Below are 19,131 nucleotides of genomic sequence, written 5' to 3' on the forward strand. Positions count from 1 at the left end.
GGCAGAGTTTCTTCCCCCTAGGCCGTCTCTCTGATGAATACCTCACAGTCTGATTAGTCCACCACATGGCTCTGAAACTAAACGGGTATATATTACTTTCACAACCTCTTTTTATTTTCTCTACACATAAAAATATATATTTTATGTTGTGTACCAAATGTCTGTACATTGTGAGCGTGGCACAAAGTCAAAATCCTTGAATGTGCAGGTAATCCCGGCCAGATAAAGATGATTCTGATTCTATGTAGCTAAACAAAATCAGTGGTTGTATGTCTAGCTGATACACCCCCCCCCCCCGAACAGGATTATAAAGAGAACACCAGTCAGGTGTTGGCCAAACGTTTTGTGTGGTGAGCAAAAGGTCAAAAAAGGGGTCAAGTGGGCAGACCAGACTGCCATAAATTCTACTAAAATGTGGAGAGCAGCTTCCATCTGCGTGAAAGGGGGCAGGAAATGCTGCACGTGTTGAGGTATTTGTATTGATTTGACTGGACTCAAAATGTAGAGTTGTTGTAAGTTTTGGAAAAAGATAAAGCTTTAGTGAACTTCCAGTGATGGAGAAAGCAGTCCCAAGACACTGTCTCTAGTTCTAGGTTGAGCCAATGTGTTGCACTGCAGGAAGAGAAATTTACTCTGCCCTGTGAGCTCTGGGTCTGCTCTGGTATCTGCTCCCTGTGGAACATACTAAGAAAACCTCCATAGGGGAGCGCATGGGAGGCATCCTAATCAAAGACCTGAACCACCTCAACTGACGCCTTTCGATGTGGAGGAGCAGCAGCTCTACTTCAAGGTCCTCCTGGATGATGCAACTCCTTGCCCTTGCCTCTTAGGCCTTATCCAGACAGAGATGGGTTTGGCTGTATCCGGCTAGCCTCTTGGTTTGGGTAGGTGGTCCCATCCAGACGAAGTGGACGCAAAACCGATTACATTTTAAACCTGCTAGTATAGTGGATGAGTCTGAAGTTTCCAGCCATGTCAGTCTGGACACCCCTATCTGCATAACAGGCAACAAACCGATGTGTTTGTGCATGCGATCCAATGTAGACACAAACAGCAACAATGGCGAACTTTTTGAGTTGCAGTTGTGTGTTAGACACAATTTATTGTGGATTTTAGGCGAACACATTTAGCTCCACTTTTTTCTCTCTCCTGCCTTGATTGTTTTCGCCCTGCTCTTCTTCCTTCTTTACTGCTGTAGGAGCGTTACCACCCCACTCACTGGTGTCATCCATCCATCCATCAATCCATCCATCCATCCATCCATCCATCCATCCATCCATCTTCCTACTCGCTTTATCCCTCATGGGGTTGTGAGGGGTGCTGGTGCCTATCTCCAGCATTTCCACTCACTCGGTGTGGCATAGGTATTACAACTCCCCCAGCTTTGTGCATTTTCATCTTTATGCTCAAACTTTGCAGATATAATATATTCTCTGCTCTGTGTGACTCTAGCCTTAAGTCGAGTCCAGCCTATGGAGAAAGCTGATTCCAGCTACTTGCATATGGGAGCTAGGTGTTTCGGTCAGGAGCCATGTCTCATGACAGTATTTAATGTCTGGAAGGTGGGTGAACTGGTACATCAACAGTTGTGATTGTAGCTATAGACAATCCCACAACATGTCTATAAATCCCTTGCTCCATACTATGATCATTCATGAACAACAGCCCAAGACATCTGAACTCTTTCTTATCAGGTAGCGATTGACCCCCCAACACCAAGGGGCCTACCTACATTTTCCCAGACCAGCTGATGCTCATCCTAGCCACTTGGCACTAAGCTTTAAACCACTCCAGTGCATGTTTAAGGACATGGCTTAACGACACCAGCAGAACTACGAACTACTATCTAAGAACTACTATCTTCAAAAGCCACTGTGCCTTAAGATCCCGTTCAACGCCCCAAACTGGATCTGTGACAAGAAATCATCAACCCACGCAGGGAACAAAATCGACTTTCTGCCAAAAATGTAGACACAGTTTTTGCTTTGGCTTTACACGGACTGGACAGCCTTTGAAAGAAAATGACCTGCATCCCTGACTCCTGTGGAACCCCCCCACAAAATGCCTCAAGGGAAATTGGTTGGAAGCCACAAATCCACAAAAGAAATTCAGGAGGATTATGGAGATCCTCAGTGCTTCTTTCACCGCCTGATAACATCTTCTGTCTTTGTCAGCAGACTCCACCCAAACTGAACACACCCTGGATGGTCTTGCGTATCCTTCAATGAGTTGAAGGATACGCAATGGTTTTCTAGAACTGTCTTGAGGCCAACCCAAAAATCCACATTGTAAGTCCCTGACTGCCCTCGGAACATGAGAGAAACTCTCCTGCAGGTATGACTTCAGAATGGGAACCTCTGTCAGACGTTCCCAGTTCACCACTCATTTGACTATCAACCTTTGGTTCAAAGTGATGTTGTACCAATTGAGACTTACTGACCACGTTAAGCTTGAACATAGTGTTAGTTATGGGAATCCAATGCCTAGGACAGAAGTCCATCATCACACAAATGAGCCCTAAAGTCCCTTGGAAGCACGACAGAAGCCCTTGGTGGCACCCTGTCCAGAACACCATCCAGAGACTCCAAGAAGGCTGGGTAACCCATTCTGCTGTTTGGTGTATACGCTATAATTTTACAATACACACTTAAAGGTTTAGAGTAAATTTTATGTAATTTGCTGAATGGATATTTAGGGCACTGCATCTTTTCACTTCTTCACTCTACCGTTAACCTTTCTAAATATTACATGTTCCTTTTTACTATGAGACATGTTCTTGGTGTTGGTTTTCACAATACTTTTAGCAACTGCAACTTAAATCTGTACAAGCTATTGTTGTCAATTCAATGTGTGAGCAAACAAAAACAAAACAACCAAAAAAAACAAAAAAAAAACAAGATAGCTTTCATTACTGTTGTAGATGTCCTAAATGCTTGACTGAAGATTCCCACGAGTCTGATATCTTTGTTGACACTTTGTCATTTTTTTGTCTAGAACAAAATATCTGGTCCATTTGAGCTCAAACAAATGTACTGCTCTGAAATCGAAATGCCACCACCCCTCCCCTTTTTGCTAATATAATCCTAAAAATGGGTAAGATGACAAAGAATAGATCATCAGCATTTCACTTGGTGTCAATGTAAGACTTCATTGAAACTGACTCTAAATAGAAAAGTAGATTTCTACACAGTTCTTTGTTTTATGTGTTTGTCTCTGCTTCCCTCTGAGGGATTGATGACTTGTCCAGCGTGTACTCGACTTTTCTAGGGTGTGCTCAGCCTGTGATCATGAATGAATGAATGAATAGGTGGGCTTATCCTGTTGTTCTTGGGGTCAGGCTAAGGTCGTAAATGACCCCACTCTCTTGACCTCTCTGCTTAATGTGACGGGTCTGGAAATACTCTGCAAGCAAGAAACTTTTAACACTGACACATAACGCCACAGTGCTTGGAAAAGGTCTTTGCCCCTCACAGATTTATTCTTTATTATTGTTATTATTATTATTACTACACTTAAGTGATTCAGATCATCAAATAAATCTAATTATAGACCGTCCACTTGCAGATGATTGTTGTGCTGCATAAACAAAATCCCTGCGTTAGCTTTAAAACAGGTTTAGCTGGCCACGCTTTTCCAAAATTTTCCACTTTTGTCTGTTTCACCCACAGTATTTACTTGCCAACATTCTTGAGGATCCCCAGATTTTTTATTTTTATTTTTTTTTTTTTTGTCAATTTGAGACAGACCTTTAGGGCTTCTTACTTTGGACAACAATGGGTTTTGGACTCAGAACTTACCCCATAGGTGCAACATTTTCCTAATTTCTTTGTTGTTGTGGGATCATAAACCTCTTAGACTACTTTTGGGAAGCTGCTCACTTCTGGAAAGGTTCACAGATTTCCCATTGTTTCTCCTTTTAATTCCCATATGCCTCGAAAATGGCTTTCTTGCGCTTTCTATGTGTATTGACGCCAATAACTTTGTTTCTCACCAGTCCTCAAACTTCTTTATTTTGGGCAAGACGGGCCCTTTTTTATTTATTTATTTTTGCCTACTTCAGATTGTCAGATAGGTTCTATATGAGGCACTTCTTCTGCAGTCCATGCATTGGTCAAACTGTGTCTAGAGAAACTGAACCAAAAGATACGGTTAATCATAATAAATCATTAAATACACAGATCAACTGTATTTTCACACTTGGTTAAATTGGTTCTGAAATGTAGCTTATTCGGATTTTCCATGTTTTGTACAAGCCAATTCTTCAATTCAATTTTATTTACGAAACATGTCATCTCAAGGCACTTTCCAAAGTCAAATTTAATCAGATTATACAGCTTGGAATACAATTGTTAATCTGAAACATTTAAGTGTGACTAAGAGAGAAAAAAAACTTGTTTTACCGGGCTGTTTTTTAAATGCTAGGTCACTTAATATGCTTAACAAAAAAAAAAAAAAAAAAACCTAGACATTTACAGTAACCTAATTTGTTTACAAGTTGAATCTTAAATTAGCTACCCTCAGGGTGCACTTTATGCACCTTAACTCCAGAAGGTTGACTGTTTATGGATTTTGTTCAGACTCGTTGTGTCAGCAACGAGATTTAAGGTGCAAAAAAACGTTTAGAGAAGTTGCCCCTGTGGGTTTCGTTCAACGCTTCTGAACGTGCACGGGCGCGTGAACGATGAGGTGTCCTCACTTCAAAAGGGGATGCCTGGGCTCGTGACGTCGGCGCGCGCTCCTGCTCCTGCGAGATGGCAGGACGGTAGCGGAGACTCAGCAGAGGATGAAGAGGACATGAAGTGAGCTGAAGTCGCTCAGGACGGACTGCTCCTTACCTGTGAGTGACATTTTCCCGCGGGAGGGACTTTGTTTTACGTTCTTCCTTTCATGGTTGGTACCTTTATGTGTTTTGAACTAGCTTTAATGTGGTTTATTACACCATTGAGGACTCAGGTAGGACATACCACTATTGCGTTACAAAAGCAAAATTTTATCTGTAGAAATAAAATGTTTATAGCCCTTACATTTGCGAGATATTTCTAGTATGTGTCCTGCAACAATAAATATATCCACCTTAAACCACCTTGAGCTGCGGCGTCTTTAAAGCATCCTTCTGTCTTGTAGTTTCACGAGCGTTACCTTTTTATTCCCGTTTATATCACAAATATATATTTACAAATCCTTATTTTGTCATTTGGGGAAAAAAAAATCTAAATAACCAATGCTGCTGTTTTTCTTTATAGTTACAAATTTGTTATCATATTTACGTTTTCCTTTTGGATTTTATTTTACTCACACAAATCGCTGTTGATCGACTGATAACCCCAGAGAACACAAATACGCATATTTATGTTGTTTCACTGTTTTTGGCAGTTTAACAAGCAAGACTGGCAACTTTGACCCTCGTTTTATTTAATTGTGCATGTTTGTTTTATCTGCGTGTCTGTTTCTATTGCATTGAATGTATGGTTAGCTAATGTCATGAAAATTATAAATATTAATCTGAGTTGAACCAGGAGGAATGCTTTTTTTTTTTTTTTGCCCATCTTCACCTCAGCGCAGACGGCGTCATGCTGGATCTTTCACGCCCCCTACTGGCCGCCTGCCTGTACCTGCTGCTGCCCTGCACCCAGAGCGGGATATTTGGGTACAACAACGGGTTTCACTACCAAAGCAACGGGAATGGAAACGGAGAGAGTACGTGTTTTTTTTTTTTTTTTTTTTACGAGTCTTTGATTAAATTAAATGACAAGGCTTGGCAGATTTTCGTCTATGTGCGGCTGGGAGTCAGATGAGCCGCAAGCAACCCTTGATTACATTATGAGAAAGCTGGCTGGTAATCACCTGGATGTGGGAAGAGGAGCGCTCTATAATTTATGGTGTTCAGGCAGTCAGTCAGCCAGTGTTATCAAAACAGAATTTTCCAGTGAGTGATGTTGGTGTCCTGTATGTTAGTGTGTGTCTAGGATGTTTTATGCTGCTTTCGCCTTAATTAGTGCCTGAGTTCACGTTTCTGCAACTTTTCAAGAGACATCGAAACAATTATTTTATGGCTTTGTGCAGTATCAACAGTCAACAAAAAGTTGAACTAATCATAAATATGTCAGACCATTCTAATAATTTCCAAATCACTGTAAGTATAGCATAAAATTGGAAACAGCTAAACACCTGGCAGCAAAGCAGGAAGTCAAAATCCAGATAGACTTTATTGTCCCGGAGGGGCGATTTGTTTTTGCAGCCAGCAATGAACAAATGCAAAGAAAATGTAAACAACAAAGTAATTCAGTACAATTCAGCACTGCAAATAAAAAATCAACCAACTACTTGTTATCAAATTGCAAACAACTAAATTTGGCTACCATTTAATACGTATTTACCAGTTTTACTAGTTGCAAGAACTAGCTCAAAGTTGAAAGAACACAGGTTTAACTACATTAGTTCATATTTTTTACCCCATTCTATAAGCTTCTCTAAATCAACTTTTTTACTAGAGATCTAGCCTTTTGCTGGTTTAACTCAACAACAGAGCAGAAGTCACATGATGGCAGCCTCATCGATATTTAGCTGTTTCCACTGCATGGACTATATTAAATCATTTAATAATGGCTTCAAACTCTTGCAAACGTGTTGCTTAGTAGACTCTACATGCATTGTTCTTCAAAGAAAATAGGATCTTCTTGAAAACTTTTTGAAAGCCTTTCTCATCAAAGGTTTAGCTGAAGCCATTTCTTTGCTTTAGCTATGTTATAGCTATGTTTTAGTATGCAGAGTCCTGGTAGTTTTTCCTCTTTTATCAGTTTCTTCCTTTATGGGTCACCATAACAGATCTTCTACCTCACTGTCACGCTGCCCATCAGCTTCCTCCCAAATATAACGACTTCATATGCTCTGTCGCTACCATTAACTTTTTTGTGATCTCCCTTTCTCCTTCCGCTCCGGCAGCTTTATATTGGCCCTTCTTCACCCCAGCATAACCCCGATGTCTCCTCTGCACATACCCAAACCATCTCAGTCCTGAGTCTCTGACTCCGGCCTTCAAACCACTCTACCTGAGATGTCCCTCAGAAGCCCCCCATTTCTAAACCCGTCTAATTTTGGTCAATTGAAAAAACTGAAAATCTCAACATCTCTTGTTCCTCCATCTCCATCTCAGCCTTGTTATCTTTCCGACTGTGCAATAATCCCTAAACCATACGTCCTAGCAGGTCTTCCAGGCAACTTGTCAACCTTCCCTTTTTACTGTCACAGATCACCACTGACAACTCTCTCTGCACTTCCCATTGCTTCCATTGGTTGAACCCAGGCGCTTGATCTCATCTACCTTTATGACCCTTATGACCTGTATGCCTTGCAGCTTCCATGTTCCACCTCTCCCACTCACTGACCTAAATTCCTCGTCTCTCTACCTCACCTTTCATCTTACTCCCCTCTCTCACTGCAGATCCCAGTCTCTTGGTGGTTCCTGGGGATGTCAGGAGTCAAGGCTACATTAGCACAAACAAGAGGGGGCTCAGAGCTGATCTCCACCATAATCACAGTCCAACTTTCAATCTGTCGCTTCTACAACACCGCTGTCTCGCTGTTCTCGTACATGTCCTCTATCTTCCCATTCCTTTTTCCCACACCTAACGTCCTCATACATTACTATAGTTTCTTTGTCTGCACTGATACATTATACGCAGATACGCAGAGGAGATCCTTCTCTATATTTCTCCGTCAAAGGCCACCAAATGAACATTGCATCTGCTGCATACTTTTTCTATTTTCTTGATCTAACTTCAGCATCTCCTTCCACTGTTTTCATGGGATGGCTCATAAAAAATCTGACTCTTTGCTTTGCTTACCGCTGTTGACTGCCACTACCAGCTGGATCTGTAATTCCCTTCGGTTAACCTTATACCTTTTTTCTGGTTATTTGATGGTAACTAGTTTAAAAAAAAGTGAATTTAGTTTAAAGTTACAGAATTTTGAATGCTGTCCATGAACGCAAACACATCCATTCCTTGTCCCTGAAGAACTCTCACGTTTCTGGTGTTATGAATCTTTTTGTAGTATATTTCAATGGGATTCGTCTCCTTGTGGACTCGCCCCAGCCTTCGGTGTCGGCCACCCGGGGGAGCAGTGTCACCCTCCCCTGCCACTACCGCTACGAACCCGAGCTGAGCGCACCACGCAGGACCCGGGTCAAATGGACCTGGTTGCCCGCCAACACTATCACCACGAACGAAGCCTTCGCCGAGGAGACTCAAGTTATGGTCGCCATGGGCAATCGTCATCGCAGCTACGGCAGCTTCAAAGGCCGCGTGCGCTTGCGTCGCTCAGCTCCGGGGGACATGTCCCTGGTGATCAGTGAGCTGCAGCTGAATGACACTGGGCGCTACCGCTGTGAAGTGATCGATGGCCTGGAGGACGTCAGCGTGACGGTGGAGCTGGAGCTGAGGGGTGAGATGCACCGGAGCTTTGGACTTACAGTTTTTCTTCTGATTGATTAGGCACAGTTTTTTGAAACCTTTGACTATTGTTGCAAAACTCCTCACCCAATTCACAAAACATCACAGATTACTTTGCTAAACTGTTAGCACTCTTTTCAAAATGATATTTTATGTACACGACAGTACACACAACCCATAATAAGAAGCAACAACTGAACGCTGACAGTAAGAATGGAAAACACGTCTGGCTTTTGCTTTCTCTGTGCACAAAGGTAGTCTGTCCGTTTGAGGTCATACTTTTTGTTGCAGTTCTGTAAACACACAGGGATCCAAATTCAGTAGTTCAACAACTGTTTTTATTCAAGGCGTTTTATGTATTTACTGTAAACACATCAAGATAGACACAAGTGTTTTTACACTGCATAATGAGAGAGAGAGAGAGAGAGAGAGAGAGAGAGAGAGAGAGAGAGAGAGAGAGAGAGAGAACATTCAATGTCTTCAAGCCCAAGGCACCAGGGAAAATACCTCCTGGAGAGCCGTATCCAGGCCTGACATGACGGCTGGTCAACATTCCCACATGCCTCCTCCATTGCCTGTAAAAGGGCTATACGTTGATGGGGATGACGGTCATAGACCTTCCAGCTGCAGGAAGAGAATAACTCTTCAATAGGGTTCAAGAAGGGTGAGTATGGGGGGGAATATGTTGAACAATGAAGAGTGGGTGATCTGTAAACCAGTCGCGGACTAAAGCAGCCCTATGGAAACGAATATTGTCCCATATCATGAACATTAGTGAACATGTCATGTAAGGTGTCCAGGAATGTCATAATGTGTGCAGTGTTATATGGGCCCAGGGTTGCATGGTGGTGAACAACAGCATTCTGAGTTATAGCAGAGTTATGTTGTCACTGCTTTATCCTGGGATATTGAATATGTCCAAAAATGTTCCTGCCACATCTCCTTGGTTTAGTGAGGTCGAAACAGACCAAGTCACTGTTTTGCAAGTCCCAAGTAAGTCTTAAATCTTAATCCTCATATCCCGAATCAAGTCTCAAGTCAAAACAGGTATTTCTCAAGTAAAGTCCCAAAAATGAAACTTCTTATTCCAAGTCGTTTCGAGTCTTTAATAATGTTGAGGTACATGTTAAATGTAAATAATAGAGCATGTGTTCTTTTTTAAATTAGTATTTATATCAAAATGTGATGGAACCAGTGCAACTGACCTTATAAAACAGTCAAATTAAACTTCGCTTCAAGAATAGTCCAGAATATCAATGCAAAATGCAGCAGCAGAACTTCATATTCAGACCCAAACAAAATTACCATTGGGTGTAATGGTCAGAGGAAGCGGACCCAGAATTCAGTCAGACCAGCAGAGGTTTCTTTAAAAAGAAGGATCTTTAATAACAGAAATCAAAAACAGAGACAAAATCCAAAAAGCTTGTTGCAACAAAAACGGCAGAAAAACAAACAGTCCAGTTGGGCAGGCAGGGCAGGAACAGACAAAAACAGGATGGCTCTGATCACTGGAGACAAGGGGTCAAAAATCCTAACGCAACCCAATAAACAGAAACTTTGCAGGAGGAGACTCACCCTCTTTACAACACCCCAGAGGAGGCAGTTCTCAGGCAAAATGCTCTTATGGAAAGACTTCAACATGAAGTGGATATGGAGAAGAACCACCCGATTCAAAGGCTACCTATCTTCAGCACAGACGACTTTGACGCGCTTCTACAGAAAATAGCTGTTATGGAACTGAAAATCCGCCGACCTAAAGTGAATTATGATGTAAACGCCGCGTATGGAAATGAAACAACGCTGCCTGTGATTCTGAACGGTGAGCACCAGCCCAGCTACTCAGTGAACAAACAGTTCCCTGAGGAAAATGAGAATCCCTGGACCACTCTGGGTGCAAGGCCAAAGGATCAACGAACCCCCCACCCAGACAAAGAAAACTGTCCGAAACTACAGAGAGGTTTCCCAAGACAAGTGAAACAACAACGGGCTGTTCTCACAACCAATGATAGGAGTAAACCTGCTGGAAATGTTGGAATTCCATTACGAAACAGATTCGCTCTGCTCCAAGATGTGACCCAGGAGGATCATGACAACAATCAAAGGTATGTCAACAACCTTCACTCTAACCCACCAGAGAAAAAACATGCCACAGGGCCAAGGACCCTGATATTATGCAATGGATCTGTAAGTGGGATTAAACATCTCTGTACAAGAAAAACACAGAGGTGTTGATTTATAACCCTTTAAACTATGGACTGGTGTCTAATGTATCAGACATCCTTCCAAAGATCATGAAAAAAACCCGCCCGACCCTGGAAAAACTCATCATACAAGCTGAAGCCCTGGGTGACGCCAACCGGAGAAAACCAGAAGTATTGAAAGAGGATTACATTCGTCTGCTGAATTTAGTTGATGGCTTTAATATCAAGGTATTTCTCAGCGGCCCTCATGTGCCCATTAAGTGTGGAGATGAGATTTTTTCCAGAGTTCTGATGCTAAACAAATGGCTGAAAAAAACATGCAAACAAACAACTGTAACCTTCATTGACAACTTTAACATCTTTTGGAGACATCTGTTCAACAGAGATGGTTTCTCTCTAAATAGGTCAGGTGCAAAACGGCTGATTTCAAACATCTTCTATTCTGTGAACCATGCACCATCAGCTTTGTCCCAAAACAAAGCTCAACCAGTGCCAAAACACATGATAGGCCCAGTACAGCCCGAACAAGCCAAGATAAAGATGGCCAGAAAGATGACACAGAAAGAGGCTACGTCAGAGCTCCAGGAGGATTCATCCCAGATCTCAAAAGGAGGACAAAAAGAGCACTCCCCTTTATCTTCCAAAGAGAACCAAAAATCTCCATCCCCACGAACACCGATCTCCCTCGCTTCTCCACAAAGCCCAGATGTTCCTTTTCTGGAATTTTCTCACAACATGAACAAAGTTTTTAGGATTGGCCTACAGCGGACATCCTCTCCACATAGCCTTTCTGACAACCGCAGCTCTGTGACTAAAACAGCATCTTCCAAAGGCCTCAGAGCCCCAGATCCTCCTCTACGTATCACGGAACATTTTGGTGCTCAGAACCTCCAGATAACTTCGCTGTGATACAGACCGGGCCCTGACAGCACGTTTATCAGACATGACAGTTTTCAGCACCAGCCTGAGCCTCTTGTCAGAGAATATGGAATATATGTGATGATACGTGGCAGAAATAAGAAAAACAAAAGCTTAACAAACAGGACCAAACACTTAAAAGTCATAAACAGTCAAATGCAACCTGCCACAGAGACATCATCAACCACTAAGTCATGTAAACTGGGTTTATTAAACATTAGATCTCTGTCAGGAAAATCCCTTTTAATTAATGACTTAATTGTTGACAATAATCTTGATGTAATGTTTTTAACAGAAACATGGTTACATGAATCTAATGAAGCAGTTATTCTGTTGGAGTCAACTCCTCCAAACTATAATTTTCTTTGTGAGAGCAGACAACAAAGGAAAGGTGGAGGAGTGGCAACATTGTTCAATGATTCACTAAAGTGTAAAAAGGTGTTTTTGGGAAAATTTGACTCTTTTGAACATTTGGCCCTCCAGGTAAAGAGCCCGATACAAACTGTTTCTGAATGTTTACAGGCCTCCTAAGTCCACATCAAACGTTTTTAATGATTTTAGTGACCTCTTGTCTGTGATATGTGTTGATTATGACTGTTTAATTATTGTGGGAGACTTCAACTTTCACGTTGACAACCCTGAAGACAGAAGTACAAAAGAACTGTGTGACACACTTAAAAACTTTGGTTTAACTCAACATGTTAAACAGCCAACGCACAAACAGGGACATATTTTAGGCTTGATCATCACTAAAGATTTAAAGATGTCTAACGTCAAGGTAACTGATGTTGCCCTATCTGATCACTTTTCTGATACCATTGAAAGCATAATTACCAGTGACTCATTTAGTCAAAGGGACATCCGAAGAAAACACAACTTTAAGGACAATGCCATGGAAACTTTTATTCAAGCTTACTCTGCTACCTCAACCTTGGGCTGCAACTCAGTAGATGCAAACACCTTTTTAAACAAACCTACTCCTCACTACATCGTTTGGGATAATCTTATTCTATGGGGTGTCAATATCGTTTGCTTCAGGTCTATTAACTTGAGAAAGTCAGAGACTCAGGAGGCTGTGTTAGTAAAAAATAAAAAGTAAACGTTTTTTTGCTAAAATTATTGCTTATTGTTAAAGTCAGATTGTTTTAGACTGCTTTGAATTGTAAGATTTCTTTGCTGTAAACTCCTTTTCCTTTGCAGGTGTCGTATTTCCCTATTACGCTCAAAAAGGACGCTACCATTTCAACTTCTTCGGAGCCCAACAAGCCTGCCTGGATCAAGATGGCACTCTGGCTACATTTGAACAGCTCCTCACGGCGTGGGAGGAGGGGCTGGACTGGTGCAACGCTGGTTGGTTGGCCGATGGCACAGTACAGTATCCCATCACGGTCCCGCGGCATGGATGTGGAGGGGAAAATTTAGCTCCTGGTCTTCGCAACTATGGACAGAAACAGCGTCTCTTGCACCGATATGATGCTTTCTGCTTCTCAGCCTCCATCAAGGGTCAGTATGAGTACCTGACTGGATTAAACCTGAAGATATCTTTGTTTACTGATCACTCTTCTCTGCTTTAGGGACCGTGTACTATTTAAACTATCCAGGAAAGCTGAACTTCACCGAAGCATCCCGTGCTTGTGCCAGAGATGGAGGTCAGATTGCCAGAGTGGGCCAGCTGTTTGCTGCATGGAAGCTAAAGGGATTGGACCGCTGTGATGCGGGCTGGTTGGCGGATGGAAGTGTTCGTTATCCCATCACAAATCCCCGGGCCAACTGTGGTCCTCCACAGCCAGGGGTGCGTAGCTTTGGGTTCCCGGCTCCACACATGAAATTTGGTGTTTACTGTTACCAGTAGATGCCGTGACTCAGAGAATCCAGACGGACAGAAAGACAGTTTGCTTATTTTTTTATTTTTAATTTTTTTTTAAACAGACATTGCATCTTTCAAAGATTATTTTATTAGCATTGACCCTGACTGTCGGTCAACTGTCGTGCTAAACAATGCGCACCCAGTTTGTGAAGCCTCTCCAATTTGATACAACGCCGCATGATAGAAAGGATGTGGACCCGCTGGAACATTGCAGGCTGAGGTTACAGCTAATCATCGGAGCCCGAAGGATAAGAATTGTTTTGCTACTGTTCAAAACAACTATGTGAAGATTTCCATCACAGCTTGAGCAACATGAGCACACATACTTGCTTTTATCCTTCATATTATTACCAGTCAGGGATAGCCGTTCAGTAGGATACTACTTACACTACTTTGCAAAAGTATGAAGAGTCTTTGAACTGTTGTTCACAGACACATTTTGTCACAATACAACCATGAACTCCTGTAATTTGTATGGCCTTTTTTGTGATAGATTGATGTAAAGTTGTGCATAATAGTGAAGTTAAACAACAACTATTAATGTTTTGCATTTTATATTTTCCATCCATTCATTTTCTGACTCACTAATCCCTCATGGGGTTGCCAGGGGTGCTGGTTCCTATCTCCAGCTGTCAATGGGCGAGAGGCGGGGTACACCCTGGACAGGTCGCCTGTCTGTCGCAGGGCAAAACAGAGACAGACAGGACAAACAACCATTCTCACACACTCTCACACCTAAGGAGAATTTTAGAGAGACCAATTAACCTAACATTCATGTTTTTGGACTGTGGGAGGAAGCCGGAGTACCTGGAGAGAACCCATGCATGCACAAAGAGAACACACAAACTCCATGCAGAAAGACCCAGAGTTGGACTTGAACCCAGAACCTTCTTGCTGCAAGGCAACTGTGCTACCCACTGCGCAGTGGCACATTTTATCTTTACCAATTGTGGCATGCGTTTGTATTTGTATGCATTTTGTTTTAGTCTGTAATTTTTCGAACTATCTTTTGCTGCAAGTATGTTTGTTTGCACATCTAGAGATTTTTTTGCCCATTTATTTTGGCAAAATCACTCAAGCTCAGTCAGACTGGGTGGAGAGCATCATTCAAGCTCTGCTGCTGATGCTGAATTGCTTTGGATTTTGACAATACCAACACAGGATTTAAGTATATGACACACTCCAGTCCTCTAGGACCAGTTTCCTGCAACTGATAGAAGTATCTCTGCTCCAACACACTTGACTCAAATATTTAGATCATAAGCAGGACTCAGTACAACTTGGCTACATTTTGAGGAAGCAAATTAGCTAATTGATTCAGATTTAAAGTTTGAGCACAGCAGCCCTTGAGGACTGGAGTTTGAAACCCCTGATCTGAACCATTCAATCGTTGCTCTGACTGTGGGTTTGGTATTGGTAAACCTCTATCCTAGTTTTCACATCTTATGGTGCCTCTACAACTCTTTCTTCCAGAATCGTCCTGTAAACTGGCCAGCTTCCCTGTTCCTTGCAGCATGATGCTGCCACCACCATGTTTTACAGGGTGGCAGCATCAGTATGTGCAGCAAGTGTGTTCCACCCCATATAGTGTTCATCTGATTGGAGAACTTTCTCCTACATGGTTACTGTGTTCCCTACATAGTGTGTTGTAAACTACACATGTTTTTCTCTTGCCTCTCCTCCATTAAAGCTAAATCCATGTCGTGCAGAGCTAAGATTCGCTGGGTCAACAGATTGTTCCGCTTAAGTTGTGCATCTCTTTCCTGCATCTTTCAGATTTGTAAAACAACTGTCTAACCCATGTGTCAGTTTTCTTACACTTTAAACTTATAAGCTACTTTGTTGGTCTATCACAGGAATTTCCGAAATGTAAAATAAATGTATTGAAGTTAGTGGCTATGACAGGACAAATGCAAACTAGTTTGAATACTTTTACAAGGTGCTGTGTATTATGTGTTTGCTCTAAACCGTCACAGGAGGGAGACAGAGAGGTCATCTCTCTGCAGGCCAGTCAGGTTCTTTGCACTAAGATTTGAAATCTTCTTGCTTTTTGCTAGGTTTAAGTATAAACTTGTTGCCTTATTGCTGGATGTTCTCTAAGTAATATAATACTAATGTTTGTCTCTGAAACACTGATGCTTCATCATTCAGTCGTTCATTTTTGTTCAGCAATCAGACTAAAGATGGTATTAAGACATCAAGCAGTTTTCTTCTTAGATTCCAGTTTTTGGACACTAAAGAAAATTTTCATGAAAAATGACTCTGAAAACTGGCGGACAGTTTTGATTCAGATCCGGCATCATTAACCACTCAGTTTCTCAGTTTAGTCTGGAAGATCAGTTGATTTCATTCAAATTCCATTCAAGGCTAAACCAGTGTGTAACAAAATAATAGCGAAACATTTTTTTTATCTACGTAAACTCATTAAGCAGTAACTTCTTCTACATTGTGGTCAACTGATAAATATCTAACATTCAGTCTTGGATCTCTCAGAGTTTTCTGGGTTTCTTGAAGGGTGACTTAATAATTTGGAAAGCTGATGAATTTCTGATCATTTTTGTCTTTCATCAGACGTCTACACTGTGATTGTCCTGTACGAAGCTGACGTGAGCGTTGTCTTTTAACAAAAGTCAAATTGACTGTTTATGAGTTGGTTACTGTGATGTATGTCTGTTGTAACGGTGTTAATGAATGGAGCTCAGCGAATGACAAAACAAAAAGGCTGTGAGCTATTGCTGTATATAAGACTACCATGTAAAAGAAGAATCAGTGTTCTTGTCAAATGCATGCCTTTTCTCTGATGTGTCTATGCATTTGTATTATTAATATTTTATATGAATTAAAACACTTCTGTACATATTTAAAGATTCTGCCAAACTCATTTGTCATACTTATGTTAATTTTGCATGCTTATTGCTTAGTGTGTTTGTTTTTGCTAGGAAACAAAGCAGCAAAGCAGAGATTTAGATAGATTGGTGCACATTACAGCATAAAGGTGCTTAATTCAATTTTATTTATATAGCGCCAATTCACTTATAATTCCTTATTTTGAAAATTTTACCTACAGGTTTTTACAATTAGCTGTTTGCTGTTTGAAAATGCTCCTCTATGTAGATGAGTGATTGTTTTTCAGATTTAAACATTCACGGTGTCAAACACACAGCCTTTTTTTGTCTTGGTGTTAGACATTAAATCAAACTAAATGTTTACTGTTTTAGGCCAATTAGGATTACCAAAGATATTTCTATTTGCCAAATTCCAGAATAATCAGAGAGATTTTTTTCTGCTTTCTTCAAAATCAAGTTTACATATATTTCCTTGGTATTTAGTAAAATTACTTTTTTTCCCGCATGGTTTGGGTCAAACATTTTGGATATCCTTCAACAACCTTTTCATAGTAATTTGCAGGAATTTTGGTTCATTGGTGCAGCTGAGTCCAGTTTGTGGCTCACCTTGGTCGCACACACCATTTCAACTCTGCCCTCAAATATTCTACGAGGCTAAGATCAGGACTCTGTGATTCCCACTCCAAAAACATGTTGACCTTCACCTTTTTAGCTAATCCAGCAGTGTGTTTGAGGTCGTGGAAGACCAATCTGCACCCAGGTTTACTCAGTTTTCTTAGTAGCTCAGGTCTTGAAAAAAGCAATTCCTCATGATGCCATCTATTTTGTGCAGCAAAACACCCACACAACATGATACTACCGCCCCCTTATTTAATATTTGGATGATTTTCTTAAGCTTTCAGGTGTTACCATTTTTCTTCCTCATTTGTTGATGGTCAATATGGCCACTGCAACTTGAGTTTCATAAGACCAAAAATCAAGGTCTTTATCTATGAGTTCCTAATTTTAATCTGGCTTTTTTGTTGCTTTTGAAGTGATGACATCTTCCTCTCCGATTGACCTTTCAGCCCATGTTGGTACAGGACTAGTTTCAGTGTTGATATCTGCGCCGTCTCATCAGCTTCAGCCAACGTCTTCACAAGATGCTTTGCTTTTGATCTAACTCTGTTCAAACTTGCACAGAATGATTTGAACCGATGAACGTTTGGAAATTGTTCCCTAAGAATAAACCAGACTTGAGTAGGTCCTCAGTTTTCCTTTTTCTTCACTGTTTGACCTGTTTTCCAAATATGGTTTTAGCCAATTAGAGGGAAGTCAACTTGGTAGAGCTGCATATCATTACTACTTCTTTAGAGAATTAACATATGCAGCAATATCAACTACATGAAATGGTTTATACAGTGATGTCATGGCACCTTTAACTATTATGTCACAGTATTTGCTGCAGAGCCGCTAAACAAGGTCCAGGAGGTTCGACTTACCAATGAATCCGCTGTTTTAGTTTTTTGCTGCAAGTATTTAGTCCAAGCTGAAGGATGCCTTCAAGTGGATGAGTCAAAATATTTGGTTGTTGGGTGTATTAACTCACACTATTCATTACATCGTCCCCCAGCATAATACAAAACCGTTTTATATACACCACAACTTAATCATTTCAATGTGAAAAGGAAGAACTTAAAATCAAGATATTTCCCCTTAAAACACTGGGAATTATCAATGATCAAATCCTCGGCTTCACCATTTGGACTTTCTCAAATGGTTTAATGGAATAGCAATCTTAGTACTCTTCTGAATTGGAATACAGTAGTAAAAAATTTCTTTATTCTGGAGTTTCACAAACAAAAATCTATTTGCTAACCCTTGCCGACCTAAAATGGGACAAAATTAATATGTTGTAATGTCAGACAGTGAGGAAAACAGCTTACGTTTTTTATATGATTTCTGTAGTTGTTCAGCTGAAACTGCCTAAACTTAAATTATATATCTGGGAGATACCATTGTTATCTGTAATGGCCACTGGGAGTGGTATGTAAATGAGACAGAGGGTGGTGGAAGCTGCAAGATGTACTTGCAGTATTGAGGGTTAACCTGAGCAACAGGCAGTGCACAGGAGACAGGAAGAGGTTTTGTGCTGTTAAGTGGTGAAGATGAATGGCAGCGGCGGTGGCGTCTCTGCATTTGGGGCCAGTGGGGCCTGGCCCCACCAGATGTCGCTGTAGAGCTCTATGTTCACATTATCAGTGGGAATTTTGGGTTGTGAGACTTGATAAAGTGCTATACAAGTACAAGCCATTTACCATTTTCTGATGAAAGTTTTGAATTTATTAAAGAGGCAGAGGTCTGAGAACTACTCAGATCAAAAATTACACTTTTTACATTATAGTTTTATAGTTTCCAGATGCTCATGGTATCTCTGGAGGAGCTGTAGAGATCCACAGCTCAGGTGTGAGAATCTGTTGCCTGGACAACTATTCTTTAAGGAAATTTTGTTTGGAAGACCTAAATGCAGAACATTCATATAGAAAAGCATTTCTATCCAAATGATGGCCAGCAAAACACAAAGACAGGAACTGGACCATGAAGGGATGGTCAAAGACTGAGCGAACCAAAGGGGGATTCATACTTAGTGGTGAACGGTGGACTAAGAGGCAGGGAGGAATCTCATAACCAGAGTGAGAGAGACACCAGAGAACAGAGAGAGGGGGGAATGACTAAACCGAAACAAACCCACAGAGACCAGAACCTAGGGAAAGAACAAACACAAAACACGAGACTAAAGTACAAATACATAAGAAGATAAAGGCTCCATCTGAAAACGTCTAATTATAGCCCCAGGCTCCTCTTCCTAG

The 19,131-nt window shown here is 41.2% G+C and overlaps 1 protein-coding gene across 2 annotated transcripts; it reads left to right on the top strand.

Moving 5' to 3' along the window:
- The first annotated feature begins 4,730 nt into the window (after positions 1 to 4,730).
- hapln3 (hyaluronan and proteoglycan link protein 3) lies at positions 4,731 to 14,047 on the top strand. 2 transcript variants are annotated; one of them, XM_036146909.1, is made up of 5 exons: positions 4,731 to 4,837; positions 5,558 to 5,697; positions 8,053 to 8,442; positions 12,770 to 13,072; positions 13,144 to 14,047. In XM_036146909.1, exons 2-5 carry the CDS (start codon positions 5,571 to 5,573, stop codon positions 13,419 to 13,421), a joined length of 1,098 nt encoding a protein of 365 aa, XP_036002802.1. In that variant the 5' UTR covers positions 4,731 to 4,837; positions 5,558 to 5,570; the 3' UTR covers positions 13,422 to 14,047. The 2 variants fall into 2 exon arrangements, with proteins under 2 accessions (XP_036002802.1, XP_036002804.1); XM_036146911.1 differs by having other exon boundaries at positions 12,800 to 13,072.
- Positions 14,048 to 19,131: the final 5,084 nt, after the last annotated feature.

The sequence above is a fragment of the Fundulus heteroclitus genome, chromosome 2, assembly GCF_011125445.2.
Source record: "Fundulus heteroclitus isolate FHET01 chromosome 2, MU-UCD_Fhet_4.1, whole genome shotgun sequence".
NCBI lineage: Eukaryota > Metazoa > Chordata > Actinopteri > Cyprinodontiformes > Fundulidae > Fundulus > Fundulus heteroclitus.

What these genes read in the sequence shown, in the direction of transcription:
- hapln3 (XM_036146909.1), top strand. Translation starts at nt 5,571, where the DNA reads ATGCTGGATCTTTCACGCCCCCTACTGGCCGCCTGCCTGTACCTGCTG. An exon ending in CGGGAATGGAAACGGAGAGA is followed by an intron (nt 5,698 to 8,052) that starts GTACGTGTTTTT and finishes ATCTTTTTGTAG; the next exon opens with TATATTTCAATGGGATTCGT. An exon ending in CTTCTCAGCCTCCATCAAGG is followed by an intron (nt 13,073 to 13,143) that starts GTCAGTATGAGT and finishes TCTCTGCTTTAG; the next exon opens with GGACCGTGTACTATTTAAAC.